The 26,952-nt window shown below is 43.0% G+C and overlaps 1 protein-coding gene across 2 annotated transcripts in view; it reads left to right on the forward strand.

Moving 5' to 3' along the window:
• The first annotated feature begins 647 nt into the window (after positions 1–647).
• Positions 648–26,952, forward strand: part of GPD1L (glycerol-3-phosphate dehydrogenase 1 like) — a 34,403-nt gene continuing 8,098 nt past the window's right edge. Inside the window, exons 1-5 of one of the 2 annotated variants that reach the window (XM_025211781.1) lie at positions 648–731; positions 9,004–9,181; positions 11,655–11,795; positions 16,899–17,037; positions 17,890–18,002. In XM_025211781.1, coding sequence (XP_025067566.1) covers positions 679–731; positions 9,004–9,181; positions 11,655–11,795; positions 16,899–17,037; positions 17,890–18,002 — 624 coding nt within the window. In that variant the 5' untranslated portion in view covers positions 648–678. Of the gene's footprint in view, positions 732–827; positions 992–9,003; positions 9,182–11,654; positions 11,796–16,898; positions 17,038–17,889; positions 18,003–26,952 lie in introns of those variants that run through there. The other variant, XM_025211780.1, reaches the window with a different exon arrangement.

Consider the following 26,952-nt stretch of genomic DNA (forward strand, 5'->3'; position numbering starts at 1 on the left):
TGCCTCTGGGAGCTCCCCGCTTGCTGCCACCCACACTGCTGACACCACCTGTGGGCGCTTGCCAGGCCCCCCAGCCTCCAGGGGCATGCAGCGTTCATGAGTATAAGCATGATAGGTGGTTAGAAAATACCATGTAAAAATTTTGATGGGAAAAGTTTTCTGAAAAAAAAAATCAGCCAAAATGCCTCCCCTTTTCTGACCAGCTGGACAGTGATCTGAATGGCTTTTCTTGAAGCAGAGCGCTGCTGAAAAGTGGAGAGCAACGCCTGAAAGTGTGACATTGTTCTCCTCACCACCACCCTGGCTTTCTGCCGGAATTTTGGGGAGGTCTTCCACGTGTTACTCAGGGCCTCCGCCTGACTTGGAAACCTGAAGAGCACCCGAGGGTCAATACAATCACGGGGCCTGGCTGGGGGGGCCCCCTTGTGACAACCAGGACATCTTGCCGCTCCGCTCGGCTTGGCCAGAAGATCTAGGCCAAGCTTGGCCCCTGCATCGCTTGAGCTGTCAGGGATTGGGGAGGACCCCAGCTCCCAGACCAGTGATACCAGCCCGGCACGGCCCAGCACGGCGCAGGGGCCCGCGTCCCGAGGCGGTGAGAGGCGGCGGCCCCGACTACATCTCCCAGCAGCCCCGGGCGCGGGAAGGGCGGTTGCTCAGCGGCGAGGCGGCTCTGCCATGGCTCTCCCCTCCGCGCCCTTGAGAGTCTGCATCGTGGGCTCCGGGAACTGGTGAGTGCCGCGGGGGCTGCGGCTCCTTCCCGCGGTGCCCGCGCCCCGCCCGGGGGATGCGCCCGGCAGCTCCGGAGCCGCTGTCACGGCTGGGAGGGCGGGCCCCCGTGGGCATGGCCTCTGCCTCCCCAGCGGGCAGGGTCCTGGTGGCAGGGCCCTGCTCCCTCCTCCCGTGCCCCCTTCGCAGCGGAGCTGAGTGGGTTTCAAAGGCTGCTGGTCAGCAAAGCAGGGGGAAGTGCCTGCAGCATGTGTGGAGAAGGGTGCGTAGGGGTTGCTATTGAAAGTTCACTTGATACCCAGTCGGACGAGGCGCCGCGTCAATCCTTGGGGCCCTTTGGTGACGGGAATCCTAGGGGCAACAGGTGCGTGGGTTGGTGGTTGTAGCCGTGTTGGTCTCGGTTATATAGGCAGGCAAGGTTTCATGGTTTCATAGACGTTAGGGGCTGGAAGGGACCTCACAGATCACGGGGTCCAGCCCCCCTGCCCTAGGTCAGGAAAGACTGCTGGGGTCAAATGACCCCAGCAAGATGGGCGTCAAGATCGCCAGGGTGGTTTCTTTGGGGAGATCTTTTATTAGACCAGCAAAACAGTTGGGGAACAGTTCTTTGCAAGCTTTAGGGAGAAGGGCACGTGCTACTTCCGGATGTTTTTGGTAGCCGTGTTGGGATGAGACACAAAGAAATGCAAACCTCTAGAACGCTTGGTTCAGAGATGGCCCAACTAAGAAATTGCAAAAAAAATAAAAAATCTTTCTTTGCAAGCTTTCAGGCACACGCACCTTTATTCAGGCTGAAGGAAAATTAAAGATGGTAGTCCCCATAGGCAGAAAAAAACTATTTTTGCACAGAGGATGCTTCAGAGAGCTCCAGTTGCCTGCAAAGGAACAAGATCTGTGCACACTGTCATGCATGTTTCTGTGACGGAGAAACCACAACTGTTTATTTCAAAACAGCCAAGGCAGGAGGAGGGCCCCTTTTAGTCCCAGTTTTGAAGCTTTGCTCAAGCCCAGCTGTTTCCGACTATCTGAAACTCGGAACCGGCTGTGTAGGCTGGCCTGTGCAAGACCTGTCCCACAGAGGTTTTGCTCATCTTTGCTTTTTGAGGAAGCGTTTTTCCTGTGCTCAGGAATTCTTGTGAGAAATTGTGGGTGTGTGGTGGTTGTTGAGTAGAGTCTGTTTGTTCCAGCATACCAGCGTCTGCATGTGTTTAATTAGGAAGTGTTTTTATTTATTTTATTTTCATTCAATATTATTAAATTATATTTAATCTTATGTTAATTTTCAAGAGGGGTAAAGTGCAGCGGCAGTGTCCAATCTTGTAGGAAGAGTAAAACTTCTAACACAACAGGCCTGATCCACTCCACTACTTCAGGTCCTCATCAGAAATATTCCACTGAAGTCAGTGGGAAAACAAACTGAAGAATCAGCACTCTCCTTTGTCCTCTTCCGTCTGTGTAACTTTTCGATACAAAAGTTACAATAGGGTATTTTTAACCTGGTGTTTGTGATACCACTGCTACTATCAGCGCTGACATCAGCTGGCAGAAACATTAAAGACGCTGAACACTTCTTTTTCAGTCAGTCATTGCTGACTCTGTTGTCTGAAGGATTTTAATTTTTAAAGAACGCAGTGTCTAAACTTGTGAAACACACAGATCTCTTTTATATAGTGTTTGAATGCACATTGTCTATCAAGATAGCTGACAGAGATGTTTCAGGACGCTGCACAATATATCATTAATCTCTTACTGCCAAAAAATGAGAGGTAAGGATGGATTAACTTCAGTGTCCCATATGTTGTGGAGCATAGAAAGTATAATATGCAAGCTTTTATTGCCAGAGCTATTGGCTTGTGAAGAGACTTTTGACAAATGACTAACAGCCTTGCTCTTTTTTTTCCATTGAAGGCAATGGAAGTTTTACTATTAACTTTTATAGGAGCAGAACCATACCTTTGAGCATTCTCTGTTTTGGTTTCCCACTCTATTATTATCCACATTGTAATTGCCCATCTGTAAAAAACAAAACAAAACAAACAAACCCCCCCTCCGCTCCTAAATGGAAAGGTACCAATAAAGTACAAATCGTTATAAAATCTGTCTTCATGGTTGGTCATTTTAATGACCTTGAAAAACTGGGTGCTGCCAGGGATGGTTTATGGCTAACTTTAGAATACAGTTGCATAATTTTAAATATATCATTAGGACACTAAATAATATCTCTAACTTTAGAAAACTCCAAAATTTCTTGACGAGTACAATCATTCAGTTAGGAGGAGACAAGGGACTCTACAATTTGTCAAATAGAAACAGAACTTTAGAGTCATGGTCAGTTTAACCTTAACTTCCTCTTATTTTTTTCCTTTTAGCTTGTCAATATTGTAATTATGTGAAGTGTGTATACAACTTAGACTTACTGAAGCTACAGCTGTCCTAGTGTGATACTAGTATGCATCAAAGTAAAAGGCTTTGTTGAGATTATCCATTAGCTACAGCCATGTAGGGATAACTTTAATTGTTGTTGTGGTTGTCTCATTTGGACCAGCTCAGCCCACAACAAATGTGCATACATGTACATAGCTGGCAGATATTTGGAGGGCAAAAATCTCAGATGTACACTTTGAGAAGAAAAGATGACAATATAAGCCAAATTTCTTTAGGTCACTGATAGTTGGTTCAGTACTGTCCATGGTGACATAAACTACCTACAAAGAAATGGAAGAAAAATAATGAATTTCAAAAGGTTATAATCTAGCAAATGATAAACAACTTTTTACTAAATGCTTCTCTTATTATGAGTGTTTTTATCATTCAAACTTTTCTTTCTTTTCACAGGATCCCCCGAGAGATCCTGATTAATACCCTGATTCAGGAAAGCATTTCCCAAATCAGGACAGTATTAAATCAATGCAATTTAAGTACATGCTTACTTTTCATATGAAAGTTTGTATGTGAGTGACACTCTGGGGCCTAAGTACCTAATTCTAGAAATGCTTGTGCTCATGAACAGTGAAATGGGAAAGTGCATATGTGTCTGTACCCTGAAGGTTGTAGTTGGGAAGTTTTACTCCTTGTGCTTTGTGTGTTATCCTAAGGTCTGTATTACAGGGATACTAGGGTATACGAGGCAGTTAGTTTAAATGTATAAGTAGGTGAACTCGGTGGGACTTTGTTAAACATGCGCACACTATCTGGGGAACTGTCTGGGTGTGGTTTGATTCTGTTCAAAATTATGAACTCTGTGCCAAATTGCAAACTCCACTCTGACTGTAAGATTGGTCTTTTCCTTCTCCCTGTCTTTTACCCTCCATCTGGGACTAAAGCCTCTAATAATTAGCTCTCACAGGCCTAATAATGGTCCTGTCAAGCTATCTGCTATAGAGGGAGGCTGTAGTCAGGGTAGAGGTCACCTTAGCTATGAGGCAACCTGGCAGGAGTCTGTGAACATCTGCTGGAAGCTAGTCAAGCAACCAACAAGATAGGGAATGCCACAGAAAGCAGGGTATTTGCTGTCTTAGGTTATCTTCTGCACTTTGGGCTGATGGGCACATGCCTGCAGCAAGACTTTAATGAGAGGAGTAAACCTGGCTGTCCTGAATGTAAACAGAACCCAGGGACTCCCAGGGAAAGGTGAACTAAAGTAAAGGGCCTTTCATTTAGGAAAGTAATGTTACCAAGGGTCTGCAACCTATTGTGCTTGAGTCTTTTAAGTAAAAACTTGGCAGAAATTCTGTTTGTTCACACCTATCATGTGCCTTTCAGCTTACTTCATGTTTTGGGGTGGAAAGGGTGTGCTTGACAGCAGTGATAACCTGAGGAGTAAGGACTAGACCCAGGTAGAGAGAAGACAATTGGACTGCAAACTCCAGTTCTTAAGAGTTGTCTGACACGGGCTCCAGGAACGTACCTGGAGATTCCTTGGTAGAAGGGTCATGCCTAGACTTGGTTTAGACTCCAGAGGACCCAAGCAGTGCTCCTTACAAAGGTGGGCTGGGTAAAGCCAGGCTAGTAGAAGTAACAATTTAGGATTGCTGATGTAAGTCCTATGCCATTGAAAAATAATCATTCCAAACCAGGTCCTGTTGAGGAGGGTTGAGTTGTCAATGTGGAGGTTACTTTGGCCTCCTGGCAGGGGTCTGTGAACACCTGATTGAAATTGAGAAGAGTCACTTGACCGAGGGACTGGAAAGGTTACACAGAAGGGCAGGAGCTCTGAGCCATTTGCTCTCTTTGGCTGTCTTCAGCATTGCAGGCTGAATGGCGAATGCCTGCAACAGGAGCCCATTGAGGCAGGGGGAAACCCTCCCTTCCTGAATGCAGATGGACCCCTGAGGCTCCCAGGGGAAAGTTCAGCTAAAGTAAAGGTATTGTATTTTGGAAGTTTGGGGATTTTCTTTTTCAATGGTCTTTATCTACTTAATATTTTGACTTTGTGAGTAAAAGCAATGTTGTGTTTAAACTTCTTGAGCAAAGGCTGCTTGCTCACATCAAACTTTCTGAAGAATTATGCAGTGGACCAGAAGGCTCACCCTTGCTTGGATTCTGGGGAGATTGTGTTAAGGTTATGGTGGGAGTCTGCGGACTTGGGGCAGGCAGTGGCACTGTTTGCCCAGCTAGATAGGTGTTCTGTATCAGGACTGAAGGACAGTGCCTAGACTCAGTTTAGAGGCTCACAAGGTGCCCTCTGAGAAGTTCGGTGAGGGGCAGTCAGTCTGACTTTTGTGTCACATGCAGGACTGGGTTTAAAGGGTTTGATCATGCAGCTTTGATGCACGTGATCACATAGATAATGACATTCAAATGTTTTATTAGATTTGTATGGGGTTATGAATATTGCCATACTGTAGTGCCTTATGTATGGCCATGCTTTGCTGTGGCATTCCCTAGCATGGCATGGAGGTTATGTACACATAAAGCCCTGCTCTTGTGTCCCTGTGTCTGTCAAAATGAGGTGAAGGGAGGGCAGTGCAGCCATAAAGTGTGTGGAAAAAGAGAGAAAAGTGGGTTTCTCAGTGGGCTTTAGGTGTAAGTAATTTTAAGCATTTTAAATGGGTCTGTGGCATCCTACTTGGTCAGACCTCTGCATCTGTAGGGAGTGCTGTTCTCTGGAATTAAAATACCTTGTTTTTTTATTACAGGAGTAGCATTAACTGTTACCTGGAAAAAATAATTATGTTGTACGAGAGACTTGTGTCTCTGTGGGCTTTCCTATGCAACTGAGCCACTGCAGGCACACAATATTACAGACTAGCCTGCGCTGCAGAAGACCTGCTTTACTAGAAATAAATTGGCAGGCAGAGGAATTCTCTTGTCTTGTGATGTACCATGAACACTTTGCAAGCCAGACCAGGACTCCCAGGGCAGGGACTTGACTTCTGATGTCACATTGTCAGTTTTAGGACATGGAGGAGTGTGCAGGCTTGTTTGTTTGATAAGTGGTGGTGGGGAGTGGAATCTCACTCCATTTATGCACTTAAAATTCAGTGTCATTGTGACCATCCCTAATTCACTTCTCGTTCAGTTCCTATACAGTAACATTAAATGGGAAGCAGAGAATCCAGATCTTAAAAATCTTCCTAAACACAGGAAATCAAAGATCCTTGTGTTCTTTTTGTGTATTGTATTCAGTGAAGGAAAAAGGGAAAGCTCAAACCCCTAACTAGTAAGTGATAATGAAATGTGCTATCTAAGTTATACATGCTACAAAAATTGCAAACCCTTAGGCTGGTGCACAGTTAAAAAAAAATCCATATGCAAAATAAGGCTGCTTTAGGATGAGTCTAGTCTTTCTCTGTCAACTGCATGTGCAAAATATTGGTGACGATTAAGACTGAACACAATACTTTTTTTTTCCTGATGTATACTTCCTTCCAAATATTTCAGAGTACATCTACATAGTGCACACATTTGGGAGATGTTAAATATCCTTCTTTCTGTTGCACAGTCAAGAAAACTGAGATAGAGATTGGCTAGGAAAATGGCCTACACTCCCTTAGTGAGCTGGTAACAGGCAAATAATCCAGGCTTCCCAGTTACCAGTTTTATATTCTGGCCACTAGCTCATGTACCCTTCTTTGTCTTACTGATTCTTAAAAGCTAGATTAATTGGTTTAGGACAAAGATCAGCACCATACTGCCTGCAGGCTGGATCTAGCCCATAAAGCCACTGGATCCAGCCTGCAGTACCAGATGGTTTGGCATCTTTCTGCAGTTTCCTGCTCTGGGGCCAGGCAGCAAGGAGCTCCATTACGGCCAGGCTGTGCCCATGCTACTATTGCTTGCACCACAGCCGGGGAATGGGCCGTGCAGGTTCTAGACTGTGGGGAACTGGAAACTAAGGGAAGTGGTGGGGTGTTCAGCTCCTACCTGCCTGGCCCCAGCATGGGTGCAGGCAACATTCCCTGCTACTGACACAATGCCAAAGCCACCTGCCCTGTGTTAAACCAGAGCCAAGTTGTTCCCATCTGTGGCTTGTTAAAGGTTGCCAGCTACTGGTTTAGGACAGTAGCTTGTGTCATGCTTTCTAGGATGGAGTAGGCAGGTAGCATAGCATTTGGAATCAGGTTTGGGGTGTGTTTTTTTTTCTTTTCTCTTTTTACTAAACACATTTGTTGCCTTTCTGTCACCTCCTGGACTTGTAGTGCGTGAGACGCTACTGTAAAATTAAATGTTGCATTCCAAAGTACTTTGCAGCCTTCTAACATGTAATATTTTTATTATTTGATTGTATAAGACCTGTTAGTGTATACTCAAAACCTTTACATACTAGTGTGTTATAAATATGTCCAGCAGTACTTATAAAGTGACCACCAGACATGAAATGCCTACACTCGTGGCTACATTAAAAGCTCTTACTGTATATCTGATGAAACTCATTACAAATATTATGGTTGTAATACACAGTGGCTGTTAGGGCAGTAAGCTACATCAGTGAATTTAAAACACTATCTCATCTCATAATAATACAGGTTTCCCTCGCCAACTGCTGGAGTTAGGTTCTTGAAAGTTCCCATGGTTGGCAAAACCTTGGCTGACAAGACTAAAGGCTTATGGGAAAAATGGCAGGTGGTGGCATGGTGTGCAGTCATGGAAAACAGTGGTTACTCAAATCTGTATACCGTGGTAGCCAAAATGCTTTCCAGAATATTAACCATGGATACTCAAAACCGTGGTTGGCGAGGGAAAACCTGTACTCTGCTTTCTAAAACACCCAGGCTTTTATTTTTATTTCTTGCATGCACTATGGTAACTTCTGGTCCCTTGAAAGGTAAAGAAAAGGGAAAAGAGAAATGAACACCAGTACTAATAAAACCCCCCCAAAAAAACCCTCCTACCTGCACACCCCACATTGTGAACCTAGTGTTGACTATCAAGTCAGTTGCTCTGCAAATTGGCATCTGTATTTTTACAGTTAATTTTCTTGTGTGATTAGTAGGCTTCACATAAATGGGAAGCCCTCCTCTGGTTCAAAGGCCCACCAGATTAACAGGCATCAAAGAACTGTTTTTTTTCCTTCTGTTTTTCCTTTCTTTCAACCAACTGGTTACTGTGAGAGAAGACTCTGCTGCCCTAGTCTTTCCCTTATAAATAACCCAACTGTTTGCCTCTCATGGTTGCTTTCCAAAGCAGGCTGGAATTGGGGATAATTCCCCTGTTGTATAGAGTGTTCTGACAAGTATCAGGTAAGTTGACACCAGAATCCTACTTACTTCACTCTGTTCCTACGTAGGAGGAACAACATAAGAGCAGAAGTATAACTATTGTTTTTGGTTTCAAGAAGATACAGAAGTTCACATTTAAAAGATCGTTGTCACAATTGTCACAACTGTAAATGTACACCTTTTGCTTCTGGTTTCGCTCAAGGCCTGATCAAGTGATCCATAATATATATATATTTAATTACATTTGTTATTTATTTAAAACGTTGCAGGTAGCTTTTATTGCTGCATTACAATTATAAATCTTTTCAATCTGTGCTTGTAGAACTATCTGAATCCCCAGTGAATGCCAGATGAGCAGAAAAAGCAATTAAGGGTGTTATGAGTAAATATTTCAGTCTACTGAATTCTAACTATATTTGTTTGAGAAAGCAGCATGTGTTAATGTTTGGTATACCTTTTCTTTCTCTCCTGTTCTACTAGATCAAAAATATTAAATAGTAATTGGGTTAATCACCCTGAGACTGCTTATTTATTTTCAAGTGATTTTTTTTTTTTCTTCCAGAATGAAATTACTATTGTTTTGGAAAATCTTCTTCTGTTTTCTTTCATACAGGGGCTCTGCTGTTGCCAAAATAATCGGCAGTAATGTGAAAAAAATGCAAAAGTTTGCTTCCACAGTAAAAATGTGGGTCTTTGAGGAAAATGTTAATGGGAGAAAACTGACAGATATAATAAATAATGAACATGAAAATGTAAAATATCTACCTGGATACAAGCTGCCAGAAAATGTGGTAAGATTTGAAGCTAAACTTGGTCTAGTTCTTTTTTGGGTGGAGAGAGGGGAAGATTGCTTATAGTAAGTAGTGAGGTAGGAAATTGTTTAATTTTTTCTTCTTTTTTTGCTTTGTTTTGAATCAAATTCCAGTCCATGTACTATTTTGCTGATGCCATTGGCATCATTTTAGTGTTTTGAACAGCCAAGCTAAGATTGGTATCTAACAATCCTGTAATGGATCTTTCTCTTCAATAACTTAATGGCACCAAGTGTGCCAGATGTTGTATGTGTATGCACATTGTGCGGGCCGGCTCCCGATCTCGGGGGCGAGCCGGGCCCGTCTTTGTGCACACAGGCTGTGGCCAGCAGCCTGGGCACGCGGGGCCGGAGAAACCCGCGGCACGGCATGGTACGCTCGAGCTAGAATCAGTCACGGAGGCGTAATGGTTGATTGAAAAGATTATTTACTTACACCCAAGGTGGTCGCGGTGTAGGCTGGTCAGCTTTCCAGGCACAGCTCCGCTTGAGTTCTCGGTGGAGGACTCTGATAGACTCGGTTCCTTGACCCCGGAGTGGTTTAAGCTCCGCGGGTTTAACAATTCTCTCTCACAGAGCAGCTGAATCTCCGTGGGTTTCACTCGGTTCCCAGGTCCCCAGGAGCTGTTAAGACTCCGTGGGTTCAACAATGAGGTCCATAGGATAGGGATACGTTTAGGATTGCGGTCGGCGACGGGGAGAGGCTAGAGGTTATGTGCCTCGGAGTTGTTAAGGCTCCGAGGGTTTGGAAATTAGGTCCCCCGGAGTTGTTGAAGCTCCGTGGGTTCGACAAATTAAACCTCTGTTGCCTTCTTAAGGAAAAAGCTGGGTTCGAAGGGATCAGCAGCACTTAGAGATCCTCACGCTTCTTTCCCGAACTCCATGTGCTTTCTCTCTCTCCGACTTGGGCGGAAACTACCCAAGCCTTTTGTACGGCCAGCAAGCCAATAGCTAGCCGCCACGTGTGCCTAAATTAAGATTGGCCCATAATGTGGCGGAAATCTTAATACAAATGGCGGAAACTTCTTTGTACCGTGCATCACTATAATGCAAAAGAAATGCACGATGCAAAGAAGGCTACAAAACTGGCGGGAAAAACTCCTGCACACGGGTTCTTAATTGCAACAGAACACTCCACCATGCAAAAGAGCTGCAATTTACCGGGAACACAATTTAGCGATGCCGAAGCACACACAAACAAGAAAATCACAACTTTGGGTTGTGACACGCATATGCAATTAAACAACAGATTAATGCTTCAGCCTTTTAAAACCACTATAATGACTTGCTCTACATTTGGAAGGGAGCTGAATGGTAAGTTTGGGGCCTTTCCTGATTCTCTGAAAATGCAGCTATCACTGTTGATCTTTTGAGAGGGCACTGAAATGAATGGCAGGTTGGTCACAGGGATTCTGATTCCTAGCTTTCTTTGACCTAGTATGGTTGAATGCAAAGTGGACATAAATTGTTGCTGTTCAGACTTGGCAGTATTTCATATCTGCTTTGCACTGGTGTAAATGACAAGGGAGAAGACAAACGTGATTCTGGCTTAGAAAGAAGCAAGAGTGGGAAGTGAATGCTGCAGTTCAGTAGGAAATCCTTCGGGGGGAGGAGCGTAGCAGCCTGCAGCTATATTATTGTTCTGTTGGCATCAGTCAAAACCTAAATCTCACACCAGTTCCTGATTTGAAATAATCCTTTTTATATGACAGACCAGGCAACCTTGGTGCCTGGTCTATCCATGGCAAGGTTTTTCACGCTGATTCTCTCCACTGGTGGTACTTTTTAGCATCTGCTGTTCAGCTTCAGAACTGATAGAAACTTTATTTTATTTATTACCTGTGCAGTATCTTATGTCTGTCAGCACTTGTTGGACAAAGCTAGGCTGGCAGGGAACTTGTCCAAGAAGCTGACTTATTTTCAACTAAAACCTTTTAAAAACAAAAATAACAATGTAAGGAAGCAGATGTAACGGCTCCTTTTGAAGAAATCTGAGTTAAAACAAATAACACTTTCCTGAGTGCAGTGGTGTATCAGAAATCTACACTAATTTGCCGGACTAGCAACTAAGGAAGAGCAGTGTTGAATTAAAGAACATTTGTAAACTACAGTCAGGTAGGTATACACATGTTGACTACTGTCACTTTCATGTTTAGCTGATTGCACCAACAAGAGTGGTGGGAAAAGAGTCCTTTAAACGTGTGTCCCAAGAGGTCTATTGTTGGATGGTTTCAAAGCACTTGATGCTGTTGCCTTTGTAAGAATGTAATGCATGTATGGGTGGCTTTAGCTTTGTTTTTGTTCTCATTGATGTAGCATGATGAATTTATCTTTCTCAGCAACAAAACCAAAATACTCTTTAATGTGGGGGAAACAATTGCTCTAATGTCCTCTCAAATAACTTGTTTTGTTCGACTGATCTTCTTTTTTTTCTCCTGGAACTTCTTGTACAGGTTGCTATCCCCAACCTTAATGAAGCTGTGCAAGATGCAGACATGTTGGTCTTTGTCATTCCGCATCAGTTCATTCATAAGATCTGTGATGAGATCAGAGGGAGGGTACCCAGGCGAGCTGTTGGTATAACTCTTATCAAGGTATAGTAAGTTCTGTATATTAGCTCTGTCAGTAAGCAGTGAAATCTTCTGAAACCTTATTGGCCTAACCAAGCTTAGTGTTCGGCTTGAAAAAGCTTTCCTTTTCTCAACAATCCTTTTTCTTTTGTTTTTTCTTGATCATTCAATATGACCTCTTTGGATGTATAATGAGGATCTGATTCCTGGTCCTTAGTGAATTGTTGTTCAGCGATACATATTTTATGCTAGTATGTCTGGTAACTAACAGAGAAATGAGACTCAGCAAGACTAGCTTAAAAATGTTTCACATCACCAGGTTTTTCAGGCTTTTAACTTATTGTTTGTGAACACATTATTAGATGAAGAGCTGAGCACAAATATAACAGTCTAGTTGTTAATTCACATTTCTCATGCTGAGTTGATTGTTTTAAGAACTGACAAGAGGCTCTTATGTGACTAAGAGAACAGTGCTTTTGTTCACGTAAAAGATTTTGTGCAACAAGAGAAACTGTTCAGAACAATTAAAAAGATAAACCAGCCCCAGAAAGATAATGGGGTTCTAAGCACTGGAATATGCATTTTACAGGGGTATTCATAGCATTCGTAACAAGCAAGTTTCTGCTTTTAAAGTGGTTTTGTTCCTGTGTGTTTAGCTGTGATAGATCTGGCTAGTCTCATAAGCTTTGGAAGGCGTTTCTTTGTTTTTCTTGCCCTACATTTAGTTAAGAGTAGGCTCTTTATTTTCTCAACACACGTTTTCTTGTCTGCTGTTGTTCCTGGCACAGGGTCATCCTGTAAATCATTTAGTTTTTGAAGAAACTTGTCTGTGTTTAGCTTTGCTAAACCTGTTGACTCTTTCATGTTTCTGTCAGTGCTGCCCTATCAAAAAGACTTGGGTCTTGAAATTTATTGCAAGGTAACACTGTTTTATTACCATTGCCATACTTGTACAGATAACCTTTACACAGAGAAGAAGGATGAGCGATGCAAGGTATAGTAGTCCAAGGTAGTGCTGAAACTGATAAATGCCTGGCACCAACAGCTTCTGAACAATGTGACCATCGTAGATGGCTTTTAGCCTGGAAACAAAATCTGAGAATTGTCATTTTGACATTCCTCAATAGTTCAGACCAATTTGAATCCAAGAGCAATCCCTTCACTTGAGAGGAACCTAATTTTTCTCTAATTTGTTAAATATATGAACTGGATTCTGATGATCTTTGTCAGCATAAGCCTGGAATAAGTTTAACAGCATTGCACCTACAACGATCCACAATATCTGAAATTAGAATCTAAACCTGTGTTCCCCACTGGTGCAGTTTAAAGGTTTGCTGATTAATAATTGTATTTATGTATGAGGAGTAAATATTTAGTTCATTAATAGGGTGTAATAGAAAATATTTTCAATGTTTTAAAAAATAAATGTTATCTTAGTTTTAATCTGAAGCATGTGATATAATTATGTGGCAATATCAGCTGATACGAGGGAAAACTAATTTCCAGTGGTCACTTGTCACTGTTGAGCTGACTCCATGAATCAAGAGGCACTCTTGGAAGAAATGGTACAACCTGTTTTTAATTCCCATTAATGGGACTGCAAACTATACATTGCCAGCTTCTGTCACCAGACACAAACATATACCCATTGCATAGTGGAAAAGAGAGGCAGAGATGTGATCCTGGCAACAAAATTAATTCCCCTTTTGGTCAGGAGTTGAATATATTTTTATTTATTCTTCTCCAACATCTTGACACACTGTCTTTTTAGTTAAAATCAAGCCTTCTTAGACTCCTTCCTTTATGTCTAGATGTAGTTCTGCTTATAGTGGTCACTAGAAACACCTCCTGGCTTTAGTGAAGTCTTAGTCAGAAAAAGGTTACATAAAAGAGAACCTTGTTTGTCTCAGTGGCTCTTTATTAAGTATACACTTTTCCACTAAACGGCGCGTGTGTAACTGCCAGACCTACAAACGCAACCTAATATCTGTTTATATAACTGGCTGCTCAGTGAATAAGGCTCTGCTTGCTGAATTACTCCCATAGTGTCGTGTCTGTAATTGCGTTCCCTTAAATAGGTTAGACAGGCTTGAATGTTTGGAATGTAGTAAATAACTGTGTTGATGCAAGGGGATAGATGCAGTCCGATTTTACTTTTTTCAGTACTGCACCACAGTGGAGAGTACAGGAGTGAAAGAGCAATTTGAAATAGTCTCTGGCTAGCCCCTGGACAGGTTTAAGGTTGATCTAATTCAGATCTAGCTGTTTACAGACACCAAGGGCTATGCCAGTAGTTGGGGGCAGCTGCTGCTTACACTACCTGAGAATTTTCCTTCTGCAGGGCTATTCCTTAAATCACATTCATCTTGTTTACTGCCTCCTCTATGATGTAGTCCCCATGCGGGCACAACTCCCTCTGACTCCAGCGGAAGTTGTACCTGTTCACAAGAGGAGTGAGTTTGGTGTTCAGGCTTGTAAGATCTTTTTAAACACAAGCTAGTCATCCACATATTTCACTTAATCTTAGTGAGTTGTTCCAGATACTTTTTACTAGGGCTGTGCGAAGCTTTGGATGCTGATTTGATTCGGAGGAGATTTGGCTTGATATGGCGGCCAAATCTGTGAATCTGAATCGAATCAGGAGACCGATAAAAAAGTCCGAATTGATTTGAAGCTCTCCAAAATGATTCAGAAAGCTTCGGAGATTTGGACAATCCCCACTCTCCACCGCAGGGAGCTGGACCCAGACTCCATGCTGGTAAGGTGGGGAGGGAGGGAGCGGGGGCTGGAGGGGAAAGGAAGGGAGCATGCGGGGACCCCTGCCAAGCCCCATCCCCTGACCCCCACCGTTCTCTCAGCCACGTCAATGGCTGCTCCTCCTGTCCCCAGCATCCCAGCTGTTTAAAAAATAAGTTCTGCGCTCACCAGCTCCCACCACGCGGGGGATGATCCTTACTGCCCTGCACTGTTTGGGGGGCTCTGCAACAAGCCCCACCCCTTCCCGCTCTCCCAGCCTCCCCATGGCTGCCCCGTCTGGCCCCAGCTCCTGGTTCTGGTGTTAAAAAAAAAAAAAAAAAAAAAAAAAAAAAAAAAAAAAAAAAGCCCCACACTCACTGGCTGCTGCAGCAGCTGTCAGGGCTTCTGGGGATTTGTGTCAGAGATCCCTACACAGCATGGGTCAGCAGAGATTGCCCCCCATACCTAGCAGGAGCTGGTAAGTGCAGGGCTTTTTTTTTTTTAAGTGCTGGGATACTGGGGCCGGGAGGGGCAGCCACTGATGGGGCTGGGAGAGCGGGCAGGAGATGGGCCTGTTTGATTCTGAGATTCGGCCAGTTCAGCAGTGGCCGAATCGCCAAATCAGAGTTGGCCAAATTGATTCAGGACAGTGATTCAAATCACTGAATTGAATCGCTGCCCCCCGAATTGTCCGTATCCAAAGCAAATACTAGCCACTTCGCACAGGCCTACTTTTTACTGACCTCAGATTGAATGGCAGCTGTTGGTTAATTGCCTGTTTGGGGCCTTAAAAGAGACTGTAAACGCCTCTTTGGAGCTCTTTAAAAAATGATATGCACATCTGCATGCTTTCAGGTTCTCATTGCCCTGCAGTATGATCCACAAAGATTTTAAGTCAGGTCTGCATACTAAGTCCTAGAGAATGAAGAAGCAACATGAAAGTGGGGAAACTGATGCTCTCATCTTAATTGTCTGGTTTGAGACATATGGATCTCATCCTATCTCTTAGTTGCACAATGTTACAGCATTAAAAACAAAGCATTGTTTGAGCCATAGAAGTACAAAATCCCTGCCAGCCTGAAACATTTTCTGTGACTTGTACATTGCCAAATTAATTCCAGCCTTTCCCTTTTGTGCATTCTTTTTAACCCATGTGTAGTTCAAAGCAATCATCTTCTATGTGCTTATATGAAAAACCTATTTGAAAATAAGGCCTTGTAAAGAAAATGTGTGACTATTCATTCTTTTGGGAAGGAGGAGGAAAGTGTTGAGCCCTGGGCTTTTTCTCCCATATAAAAGCAGAACACGTTCACATTTTAGCTCTGTGGGAGAAGAAAATTAATACAAAGGATGGTGGCTCAGTTTAATGAATATGGTACAGGCAGGGGCGACCCGAGCCAGCTGCAAGGCCCAGGGCAAATCGGCTGTGCAAGGCCCTGCCACCAGATGCGAGGAAGCCAGTGGTGGATTCAGCAGCGAGGGGTCGAAGGCCGGGGAGGGGGTGCTGAGTGGCTGGACGTGAAGCTGGCGGCAGCACGGAGTCGCTGCGGCTGCTCTGCCCTGCTCAGTGGGGCCCCCCAAAGCGTAGGGCCCAGGGTGGTTGCCCTGATTTGCACCCCACCCCCAGGATGGTCCTGGGTACAAGAAGTTCATAGTGTTGAACAGAATCCAGCACAAATATCAGTGTGTCGTTCATTCTCTTTCCTCATTCTCTATAAGATTGAAGGCAGAACACTTTACAAAAGTATCACTGAGATCTATAGATGAATAACGTAACATAAAAGAAAAAACATTGTCATTGTTCAGGCTTTTTGTATCGATAAACTTCCTTCTCACTCTGTAAAAGTGTCTAGAACTGTCTATTCTTAATAAGCTGTTGTTGGCATTAAACGCAAAGGAATTCTTCTGTGATACTTCAGTTTGGGGGACTTCCCACAAAATATTATACCTCAGTTGTAAGGTTTAGTCCTGTGTGACACCTTGTTCATATGCAACTAAGACAGTGAATATAAATTAATGCCACTCCATTACCTTCACTGATTTTATAGGAACTGAAGATCCAGTCCAGTTGGAGTTGAACACTCCTCCCGTTTGTAGGATTTGGCTCTTGGTTTAGTGTAAAAAATAAATAAATCCTGTTGTCATCATTCCCAGTTGTAAGTGCTGTTTTGTTTCAAAAGAAGGTATCATAAGTAATCATAACATGGACAGGACGGCATAGCCAGAGGTGTCTATATGGCTATAATGTCTTACTCTTAATATGTTCACTATTTTCAGCTTTTAAGTGCCTAGGTTTTATTGTAGCTCCCACCCATGGACAAGAGTAATTGTGATAGTCTTATCTAGTATGTCTAGTGCCTTTTTAGTAATTCACTTTAATGTTGACTTCAGGGGATAGATGAAGGCCCTGAGGGACTCAAGCTGATTTCTGATATTATTCGAGAGAAAATGGGAATAGACATCAGTGTGCTGATGGGAGCTAACATTGCCAATGAGGTAGCAGCAGAGAAGTTCTGTGAAACCACAATAGGTAAGGTGTCATGCAATTAAACAGTATTCAAAACAAACTGTTATCCTCAAAACTCATCATGAAATCACTTGAATGTCATGGTCATCAACATTAGTCAGTCATTATCAGAAGGGCTTATGACTTTCATGTTTCGTTGTTCGACTACCTATAAAGCTGACACTGCCAAAAGTAGCAGTAGGGTGTTTAGGGTGAAGGCAGGGCTGGATTATGATATGCTGGGGCCCTAGGCTATGTCAAGCTTAACAGGCCCCACCCATAGCATTACCAAAAAAAAAGTGTATTATTCGAACAGAAAGGACATGATTTAGTATTCAGAGGCCCCTCATAATGTGAGGCCCTAAGCTTGTGCCTAAATCCACTCCTGGGTGGAGGAAAAAGGGAGAGTGCAACTATAGCATCTCACTGGGGCTGTGACTTCAAAGCAACCCTTTTTCGTTTACAATGGAACAGTTAAGCATCACCCACCCCCAAAAACTAGAAGTATAACTTTGGGCTTGGTAAAAGTTTTACAGTTATGTGTACAGTAACTTTATTCAGAGCTTTTAGGATATATCATCATTGCAATCGCAACAGGAACCTTCAGCTCAGCAGTTCCCAGACAGTAAGTCATGGCCCCTACTGGGGGTCCACAGCACTTCTGAGCATGTCATGAGCCCTACACAAATTCAGTTACAACAGCTAGAATCAGACCAGAAGGGATCTCAAACCTGAAATATTGGCAATGATTGCTTTAATTCCAAAAGACGAGGCTCATTCTTGTGTCTTATGTCATCCCTTTCCACCTACCAAGGTAACCTAAAAAACCTTGATCATAGTTAAATAATTTTTTCATGTACGTTTTGTTCTCAACAGGCAGTAAAATCCTGGAAAATGGCCTTCTCTTCAAAGAACTCCTGCAGACCCCAAATTTCCGAATAACTGTAGTGGATGATGCAGATACAGTTGAGCTTTGTGGTGCTCTTAAGGTAAGATGAGTGGGGAAGGGAAATGAGGGAAGGAAAAGGTATTTACACTTAGAAGCTCAATTTTTATATAAACCATGCATACCAGAATGCCAGGAAAGGACCTCTTGTGGTCCTAGTGAAACGGAGGACTTACTTCATTTCTTTCTATGCCTTCATCACATACCTACTCTGTGGCTTTATATACATTTTTAATATTTTTTAATGCTCTGTGCTCATGGAATGCTAATTCAGTTCCAGCATCCAAGCAAGGTATGGTCTCCTTTTTGCCTAGACAGCACCTTCAGTCCTTCTGCAAGGAGAAGGGAATGAGAAGCTAGACTTCACGAAGTAGTTCTCCCACTCGTCTGACTGGATTATAAAATTTGTCATTCTGGCTGTCCAGTTAGCCCAACTCTACAGATTAGAGAGGGCTTTCCTGACGATCTTAAATTATTGCAGACTAATCATGAGGCCCCCATGGGGATGGAGGGAGTGGGGCGGGTCATGGGAAAGAGGGGAATGTGCCCATCAGATCTGTGTGCCTGGTGGAGGTTTAGTGCAGGCTGGGGCTCTGCGCCCTGCTGCCTTTGCCCCAGGAGCCACACACTTGCTGCGCTGCACGTCCCCTGCCCACAGCCTGCCTCTGCCCCGTGCACAAATCCAGGGCGCATGTGCCCCCCTGTGCTTCCCTTGGGGGTGCACACAGTGGCAGAACTGTGCCCCTCCACCCCCACACCTGGCCTCTGACTCCCTCCCATGACCCGCCCCTGCCCCAGTCCCTCCCTCATTGTTGGGGCCTCAGTTTGCCCCCCGCCCCTTCCCCTCTACAAACTTATCTGCTAGGCGGTGTCAGTGTGCACGTGTCATTGTGCATGTCTGTGTCTGCCCCTCACTCCCAAGCCACAGCCCCCCCAGCCCTGCTGCTGCCTCTCACTCCTGACCCACAGTACCCCACACATTGCCAGGGAATGTGGGAACCTCTCCCCCCCAAACTCTACACACACAGCCCCCCACACCTCCACAAATTCCCACACACCCTACCCCTTCCCCCCCACCATGCAAAGTACCTGGATAATTTTGCATAATTTGAATTTTTCTGCCCATAGTTTTGAATTTTTAGCTGTGAAATTAATATCGTGATTAATTGCGACTAATTTTTTTTATCGCACAAGTACACGTGATCAAATTTTTTTAATTGTTTGACAGCCCTATTTTTTTCACAGCTGTGTGTGTGTTGTTTCTGTAACTAAGTTGTACCACAAGGAAGTGAAGAATAGCTTAAACTAGTTACTATTGATTTTTTTTTCCAGGTGAATTTACAGGAAATTTTTATATGGAAAGTATTAGTAGCTTATGCTCCTGGCCAAAATATGCTGGTTCACGGTCTCTTGTGTCTGTGACAAGAAGCAGTTTCACTGAATGCAACAAAGTAGTAAAATTATACTTATTACACTTTAGGAAGTAATTTTAAAAGAAAAATAAATCTCTGAAATAAAACAAGGCAATGTGTAGTACCCATCAGTGTAAATGTCATGTAATGATAGTAAATGCTAGGTTGTGAACTACAGTATTAGCTTGTGAAGCTGTGGTGCTAGCGAATTCATAGATGTTAGGGTTGGAAGGGACCTAAATAGATCATTGAGTCCGACCCCCAAATGGCTTAGTCTAGCTGAACACTGTCTGGTTCCTGGTTCTGTCTGTTGATTAAGGTGTGGGCGAAGGGGAGGGAAAGAAGAAGTGGCAGAATTTGTATGAGACCAGGTGTGATGTAGCTTTTACTCTGAAGTTGTCCTACATGGAAGTCCCAGTTGGAATGATGTAGGTGGTCTATCTTGGATGGGTAGGTTCTGCTCTGATCTTGGGGTATGTTAATGTCAACTGGAGTAACTGCTGGCTGTATTACAGCAATTCTAGATTTGTGTTGGTGCTACTGAGATCAGAACTTGGCCTAGTAATCAATTCTTAAAGGTTTTCTAGTAGGCACAATTGTGAAGTTGCCACCTTAAAATGCTGTTGCAGTTGGCTAGAAAAATGCACGTGTTGAAATTTATTTTGCACTCATTTCTTTATTCTTCAGGGTGAAGGAGCTGTGTAGAAATGATGATTCAGAATGGGACAGAGGTAGAAGTGGACTTAAACTACCAAATATAGGGGTTTATACCAAGTGGCATAGAGTATCCATTGGAATGGAGTTGTACTAGCTGAAAATCTGCTGCCCTTCTAGATTGTAAAAAAATTGGGAGATATTACTGAGAATTTTTTATTTGTTCACGTCAAATTTGGCCAGGTCTAAACTATACAATTTTAATAGTAGCATACAGTTTTAATAATAGTGTACTGTGTTGTTCTGATTATAAGTGGACCCTGCATATAAGTCACCCCACGTTTTTTAAAGTTCGGTTTTAGGAAAAAACAGCTTTTCCCTGGAAAATAAGTCGGTAACTAAAGATAATGATCATGAGCATGAACTGCTCACACCTTTACACAATCCTACAGGAGAATCAAATAACTAAGGGAGGGACCCAGAGGTTTAAATTAACTAAAAAAATACTAAAGTAAAAGCTGTGTTGAAAAAAATCTAAATAGGTATTTTTTTATTGAATTGACAAAAGTGCTGCAAGTACAAAACTGCAGGGGACGAATGATAGGCCCTCAGCAAAAATAAGATGAGTGCAATCTTTATAGCTCCCTCTAGAGGAGGAAAAAGGTAGATATGTAATCAAAATGATACAGTATTGTTTATCATTCTGCATTGCTTTGCTTTGCTTTGCTTTCAGGAGAGGGAAGGGCTGGCAATACGTAAGTTAGAAGACAATGTTCTATCACAAGAGAGGAGTCTTAAATAAAGATGTCTGCAGCAATGTCAGTTCAAATTGCCTGCAGTACTAATGCAAACTGCAGTCATCTGGATGCAGCAGTAGACACAAGTGTTCTCCTAATTCTTGGTTAAGAAAATAATAAGATTCACTCGCAGTATTTATCTGAGCGCCTCACAGGAGCCACAGACTAGTTCCTGAATCATCCTTTAAATGTAGTCTTTTTAAAATAAGATCTTTATGATATTCTATGTTTATTTTGTGCCACAATACACTGGTATACAGTAAAAGATAGATACAGCTATGCCTGTGCACTGGTTTTACTCTTCTTTCTCTGCCAAGCATCTCAAAGCTGGAAAGATTTCAAAATGGATAACTGCATAAAGATTGAAAGAATGCAGAAAGGGATAAAGAAGTGTTTGGAGCACAGCTTTCTCTGACGATTGTAATAATTTTAGATTTGAAATTGTTTTTGAAGCACATCTAAATGCAGACTCTGTAATAATAACTATCACAGCTGGGTGATCATGAAAAAACATCTGCTGTTCAGACAAATATATTCTGAATATCCACTTCATTTGCTGCATTTATTTTCTCTGACAGTGGGCTGATGGAGATATAGTGGAGTATATAAAACTGATGGTACTGAAACTGAAGTTTTGCAATAATTTACAGACTGGTGGAAATGTGAACAGCAGTCATGTTAACTGAATCTGGTGATATCGGAGGAAGAGGGAGCTAGAAATTGCTGTCAGCAGTAGCTTGCTAGCTGTGTGAACAAGGTCTGTTCCTTACCAGCAAAAGTTCCTGTGGAAATGTACTTTGGGCATGTCTACACTATATCCAGACCGTGCTGGGGAACAAGACATTGAAGCATGGCATGTATGCTGTGTGAGTGTACATCCAGAGCAGATGAAAGCCAACTGCTTTAGAACTGCATTGGATGTGTGCCAGGAAGCATGCATGAGTCAGAGATGATTGGCATGCTCCCAGCACCACTCTGAGGAGCTAACTTACAGCTGTTTGAGTGTAGCTTACATAGAATGGGTAAGCCATGCTTCACAGGGGGCAGTATAGACATACCCAAAGTCTCCATGTTTATTTTGTGAGTGTTTTGAGGGATGAGGCCAGGGATAAATTCTGGCTATAGCTGTTAATGAAATAAGACTTCAGGTTAAGATCTATAAAGGCAAAAGGTAGAGATCTCTGAGGCTTATCCTGCAGCACAAAGTTTTGCCAGCATAACTATGTCAGTCAGAAACATGTGAAAAAAGATCCCACCTCCTTGCTACACAAAGGTAGTGAATCTGTATAGAGATGAGAGTTAGGTTGTTTACCATGGCTTATTGTTTTCTACATTATATAGCCCAGAGCTATTACTTACAAGGATGGCCCTAAAATAACTTATGGGACATTTATGGCAGTAACCATTGTGTTGGGTAATCACTCTGTTCTACTGAAAAAAAGAATTTGATTGTGGCTTTTTTTTCTTGACAAGGTATTGAGAGAGCTCATTTTTCACATTAGTTCAATGCAGGGCTTGGCAGGACCATACTGACTATTTATCTAGAATTTATATGTCACTTTTGGTGATGATTTTGCTGAGCCCAGCTAAACCTCTGTCAGCTCTTGTGGGAAGCAAGGTTTTTCTGTAATGAATGTAAGCAGAAGAGAAGTCAGGTTCTAACAATGGCATAACTGTTTTTTTTGACACCCGCTCAGGACATATGACAACATGAAGATATGAAATTCTGTGTAAATTAGGTTCTTTTTGTTCTTTCACTGTCAAGGCAGAAAGAGTGACTGGAAATGGCACCCATATGCATGAACACTCCATAAACATTGTTGAAATCAAGTTTTTAAATAACTCGGGGCACTGACCAACTCATTACAGAACACTCACAATGGCAGATAAGCCTATAGCCACAGCATACACAATTTAAGTAGCCTTTGGATGTTAATCAGTCTTGTATTTCTAAAGTACCCTTATTGCATTGCTTGTGCTTATGAATAGCAAACTTGCCTGCTTGATCCAAAATGGTCTCCCAACACTTAGGATCAAAACTCCCTTCTTGGCAGTCGAATTTGACACCTGATCCATAAGGATAGGACTGGAGTGTAGGCTAGTTATGGCAGTAACATAGAAATGGAAATTTGGGTGAACCCTAGTTTCTATTAGATGGGCAATGACAAAAGGTCTGACATTAGTTTATCATTCGTATTGCAAATGGCTTAAAGCAAATAAAACCCTGAATACACTAAGTATTGTATCTGTATAGCCTACCTTCAAGGTGCATGTGCAAGGAAAATAGCTAGTGCAGTAATACATTTGAAGCCTCCATGAATGTTAAATTTAAGCAACTTGGGTAGGCTGGGGTGCTAATGGGGTGGGCAGAGTAGCTCTGAGCTTAGGAGCATAGACCCACCCCATTAGCACTCCACCCAAGTTGCTTAAACTTAACATTCATGGAGGCAGTGATTTTTCAGCCAAGGTGCTGGGACATTCTGAGGGTGCTTGCAGATGGTCTGAACCTTGCTTGATCAGCTCAAGCTGATCAAGCACCTATGTTATAAGCGGCAGAGGGTATTGATTATGAATGGTAATCTAGTTCAGTGCCTGATAATCGGAGTGAAGGGACTGATTTTCTGCCAACAACTGCCGTACCTGATCTTCTAGCACTTACAAGGCGAAGGCCATTGGTGTCAGCTGGTCTAGCTCGAGCAGGTCTGGAGGAACCAGTCTGGAGTTTGCCTCCATGCTGATCCCCTGCTGCTGCATGTGGAGATCCAGGCAACTTGTCATGCTAGGACATGGCAGCCAGGTCCAGGGGTTACCTCAGGGTCAGGAGAAGTGGCTCAGGTCCAAGAGGAGCATGCTGAATCAGAGGATAGTGAAGCCAGAAAATCTGCCCAAGGAACCAAGTGAGAGATCCAGGGGGTCAGGAGGCTAACTGGGTTGGGTATCCAGGAAATTAAACTAAAATTGGGTTTCCAAAAGGTCAGGCCAAACTCAAGGTTCATGAGCAAGCCAGGTCAGCTGTCCAGAGAGTGTCAGGAAGCAAGTAGTAGCCCAAGCCAAGGGTGCAGCAGCCTGGGTACAGGGTTGAACCTTGCCTGGATACTTCCTCTCCTGGGTCATGGGTTTCTAGCTTCAGCCCTTTCTGATTATCTGGGAGACAAAATAATTTGGTCAGCATGTGTAGAAAATACACCTGTTGGATAGGTTTTTGCTGCTGCTTTCCAAGGAATTGGGGAGTAGAAACACAGCTTGGAAAGTTCAGAAATGAAACTGGGAGGTACAATTTACTGAAATGATTGTGAGATTAGAATGACAACAGGAATGTATTTACCTTCAACTCCTAAAGATTGGCACAGACATTACTATTTTATATGTAACAAATTTGAAAGAAATGTTGGACCTGATTTAAATTAAATTTTCCCAATTTGAAAAATTTTAGCCAAAGCAGTTTAACAGATTTTTATAAACAACTAGGAAATTAGAAATAATTAAAATTTGTATCACTTTAATTACAGGCATTGTTATTGTTGCTGTTGATTTAAGTATTGATACACCTTTTTAACTTGAGTAACTAGTCAAATTTTGGTCTTATATTTCACTTAGGAAGAGAAATTGATGATGGAGTCAAGTACCTTTGACACAGTTCTGTTTCGAAACAGCAGGAGTTAGTACTTTTTTATAATACGGGAAGAATCCAATACCTGGGGTTTCTTTACTCACAGCTTCAATCTCTTTCAGCCAACACCCATCAAAATGATTATGCATATTCAGGCAACTTCAGGTTTTCTCGTCTATCAGCTTCTTTCAATCTTGTACTCACCCACTCATACCCACCTGTTGCCAAAACCACATGCAGCTTCAGCCCCTCCATCAGAATGCTTGAGTTCTTGAGCACTCTTGCATCTGTCTTTGTTTTGGGTTGAAACATATACTTAACTGTTGCTTACGCTATATTTAAAAAGCCTGGTTGCTAAATCTAGCTGTTGCAATAAGCTTTAACCCAAATTAATTGTTGAGAAAGACAAGAGAGGTTTTCATGTACCCATGAAATACCCACTGGTATTTGCATAGGTACATTGGGTATTTGAGCTTACATACAGGTAGACACACGCCTGTTGCATGTAAATGAGTTCCTGCAAATGCAGTGGATATGTACTCTTGAAGGAGAGGTAAGAGCTAAATGAGAATACATAGTGCAGCATGTGAATTTATAACGATAGCTCAGTTGACCATACCAAGATACAGTAGTCAGAGATGTGCATATGTTATGAGGCTGTGAGTCACTTTATTCTCAATATTTATAGGCAATGTAAAAGAACATACAGTGGGAATATGTGCAAAAAAAAAAAAGCTTAAGCTGGTTTCAGAATTAAAAACATATGTCCTATCTCTTTTTTACCTATGCATTCATGGTATGAGGCTGGTGAGGGCCCACTTAAGGTAGTATTTCAGTCATTCCTCTATTCTTGGACAAAGATAGGGGAAAACAAAAGCAGGCAGCTAAACACTCTGGGACAATACTGTATTGTACTGTAGACTACATAGACCACAGAATTTTGAAGTAGGCAGGAGACTGAACCAAAAGAACAGAAGTCCGAGGCAAAGTGTTACTATTGATAATACAGTCTAATAGGGTCCAGGAGAGAAGTGGTTGGGGCCCAGAGGGAAGTCTGATGTTGTACATAGATAACATTATTCAAAAACTGCAGGGAAGATGTCACGGAGATGCACATTAACACTGATTCTTTTCACATTAAGCTTCCCTCTGGTGTTACCGAGGGAAAAGTTTCTGTTGGAAGTTACCAGTGCACTTAGGAAATGCATTCATCATGTGCTCTCATAAAATGCTGAGAACTTGAGTAGAATAGGATCCCAGGTTAATATTATGTAAGGGGGGAGGTGAGGAGAGATGAAAAGATAATGGAGAGCTAATAATAGAAAGAGCTTCACTTTTTGAGGAGATAGATGGAGCCAGCATAAGTACAGTTCCCCAAATAGGACTAGTCCCTAAGAATATGTCTATACCTATGTTTAGGACTGACACCAAGGGTTGCCTTTGCTAGCTTGAGCCACATGAGCTGGCTTTCCCCATCTATATTATCTCATGGCACCTGAAGGTGTGAAGTGCAGCAAGACAAGTAGTGGATAGATCAGTTCCTAGAAGACTTCTGTTCAGGGAAGCTCCCTATATCTGTTCTTCAAGTAGAGACCTTCTAAGAGTTAGTCCGCCCTTCTCTGCTGAAGGAAAGATGAAAAATGCAAGTACAGAAGGTCCAGAAGTCAGGAATAGGGAATTGTAGCAGTGCTGCTGATGACCTTTTTGTGCTAGGTCCTACTGCCCTCAGGGGAGTAAAGAAAGAAAAAATTAAAGATGGGCTAGCAGAAAGCTTAACATTGATCTTTGAGGCTCAGGAGAGCTTCTAGAGATGGGGTAAACTACAGGCAGAGGGTCATTTAAACCAGCAATGCTCAACTTTTTCCACCTTATATCTCAACAGCCATTGGTCCCAAAAACCCTGGTCCCACCATGATAAACGATGAGCCGGGGCAGGAGGGCGAAGAGGGGTGGGTCCCCCGGCAGCCAGTTGGCGAGCAAACCCGGAAGTGTCGGAGGCACACAGCAGCGGAAGTACTGGCGGCGGGGCCGCCGGTTCTCTGCGTCCCACCTAGACGGCCTTCATGTCCCACCAGTGGGACACGTCATGGTGGGACCAGGGTCCCACTGGTTGTGAAACACTGATTTAAAGTATTTTTAATGTGGATAATCAGCTGGGTTGAGGCAGAGATGGGACTAATACTAGTGTAGATATAGTGGTTGTAAACAGAAATGCAGCTCCCCACTGTAACTGAGAACACTTTGCAGGAAGCAGTCTGAGTTACAACGATCCCCTGGACTAAACAGAACTTCACTGTTGGTTCCAGGGTGGAGGGGAATCTAGGTGCTGACTGCCAACCTGCAGCTGATTTTTTTTTTCTTTTTTCCCTAGCAGTGACCCCTCTTCCCTGCAAGGTTGCAAAGTTTTCAGGATGGGAGTGGGGAGAGGGAGCTTGTTCTAGGGATTCCTCAGCCAGTGCTGGAGGGTGGGGTGGGGTGGGGTGGGTGAACTGGAGCTGCCCCACCTGGGGGGGGAGGGCG

This window comes from Alligator sinensis, unplaced genomic scaffold (genome assembly GCF_000455745.1).
Source record: "Alligator sinensis unplaced genomic scaffold, ASM45574v1 scaffold181_2, whole genome shotgun sequence".
In the NCBI taxonomy this organism is placed as follows: Eukaryota; Metazoa; Chordata; order Crocodylia; family Alligatoridae; genus Alligator; species Alligator sinensis.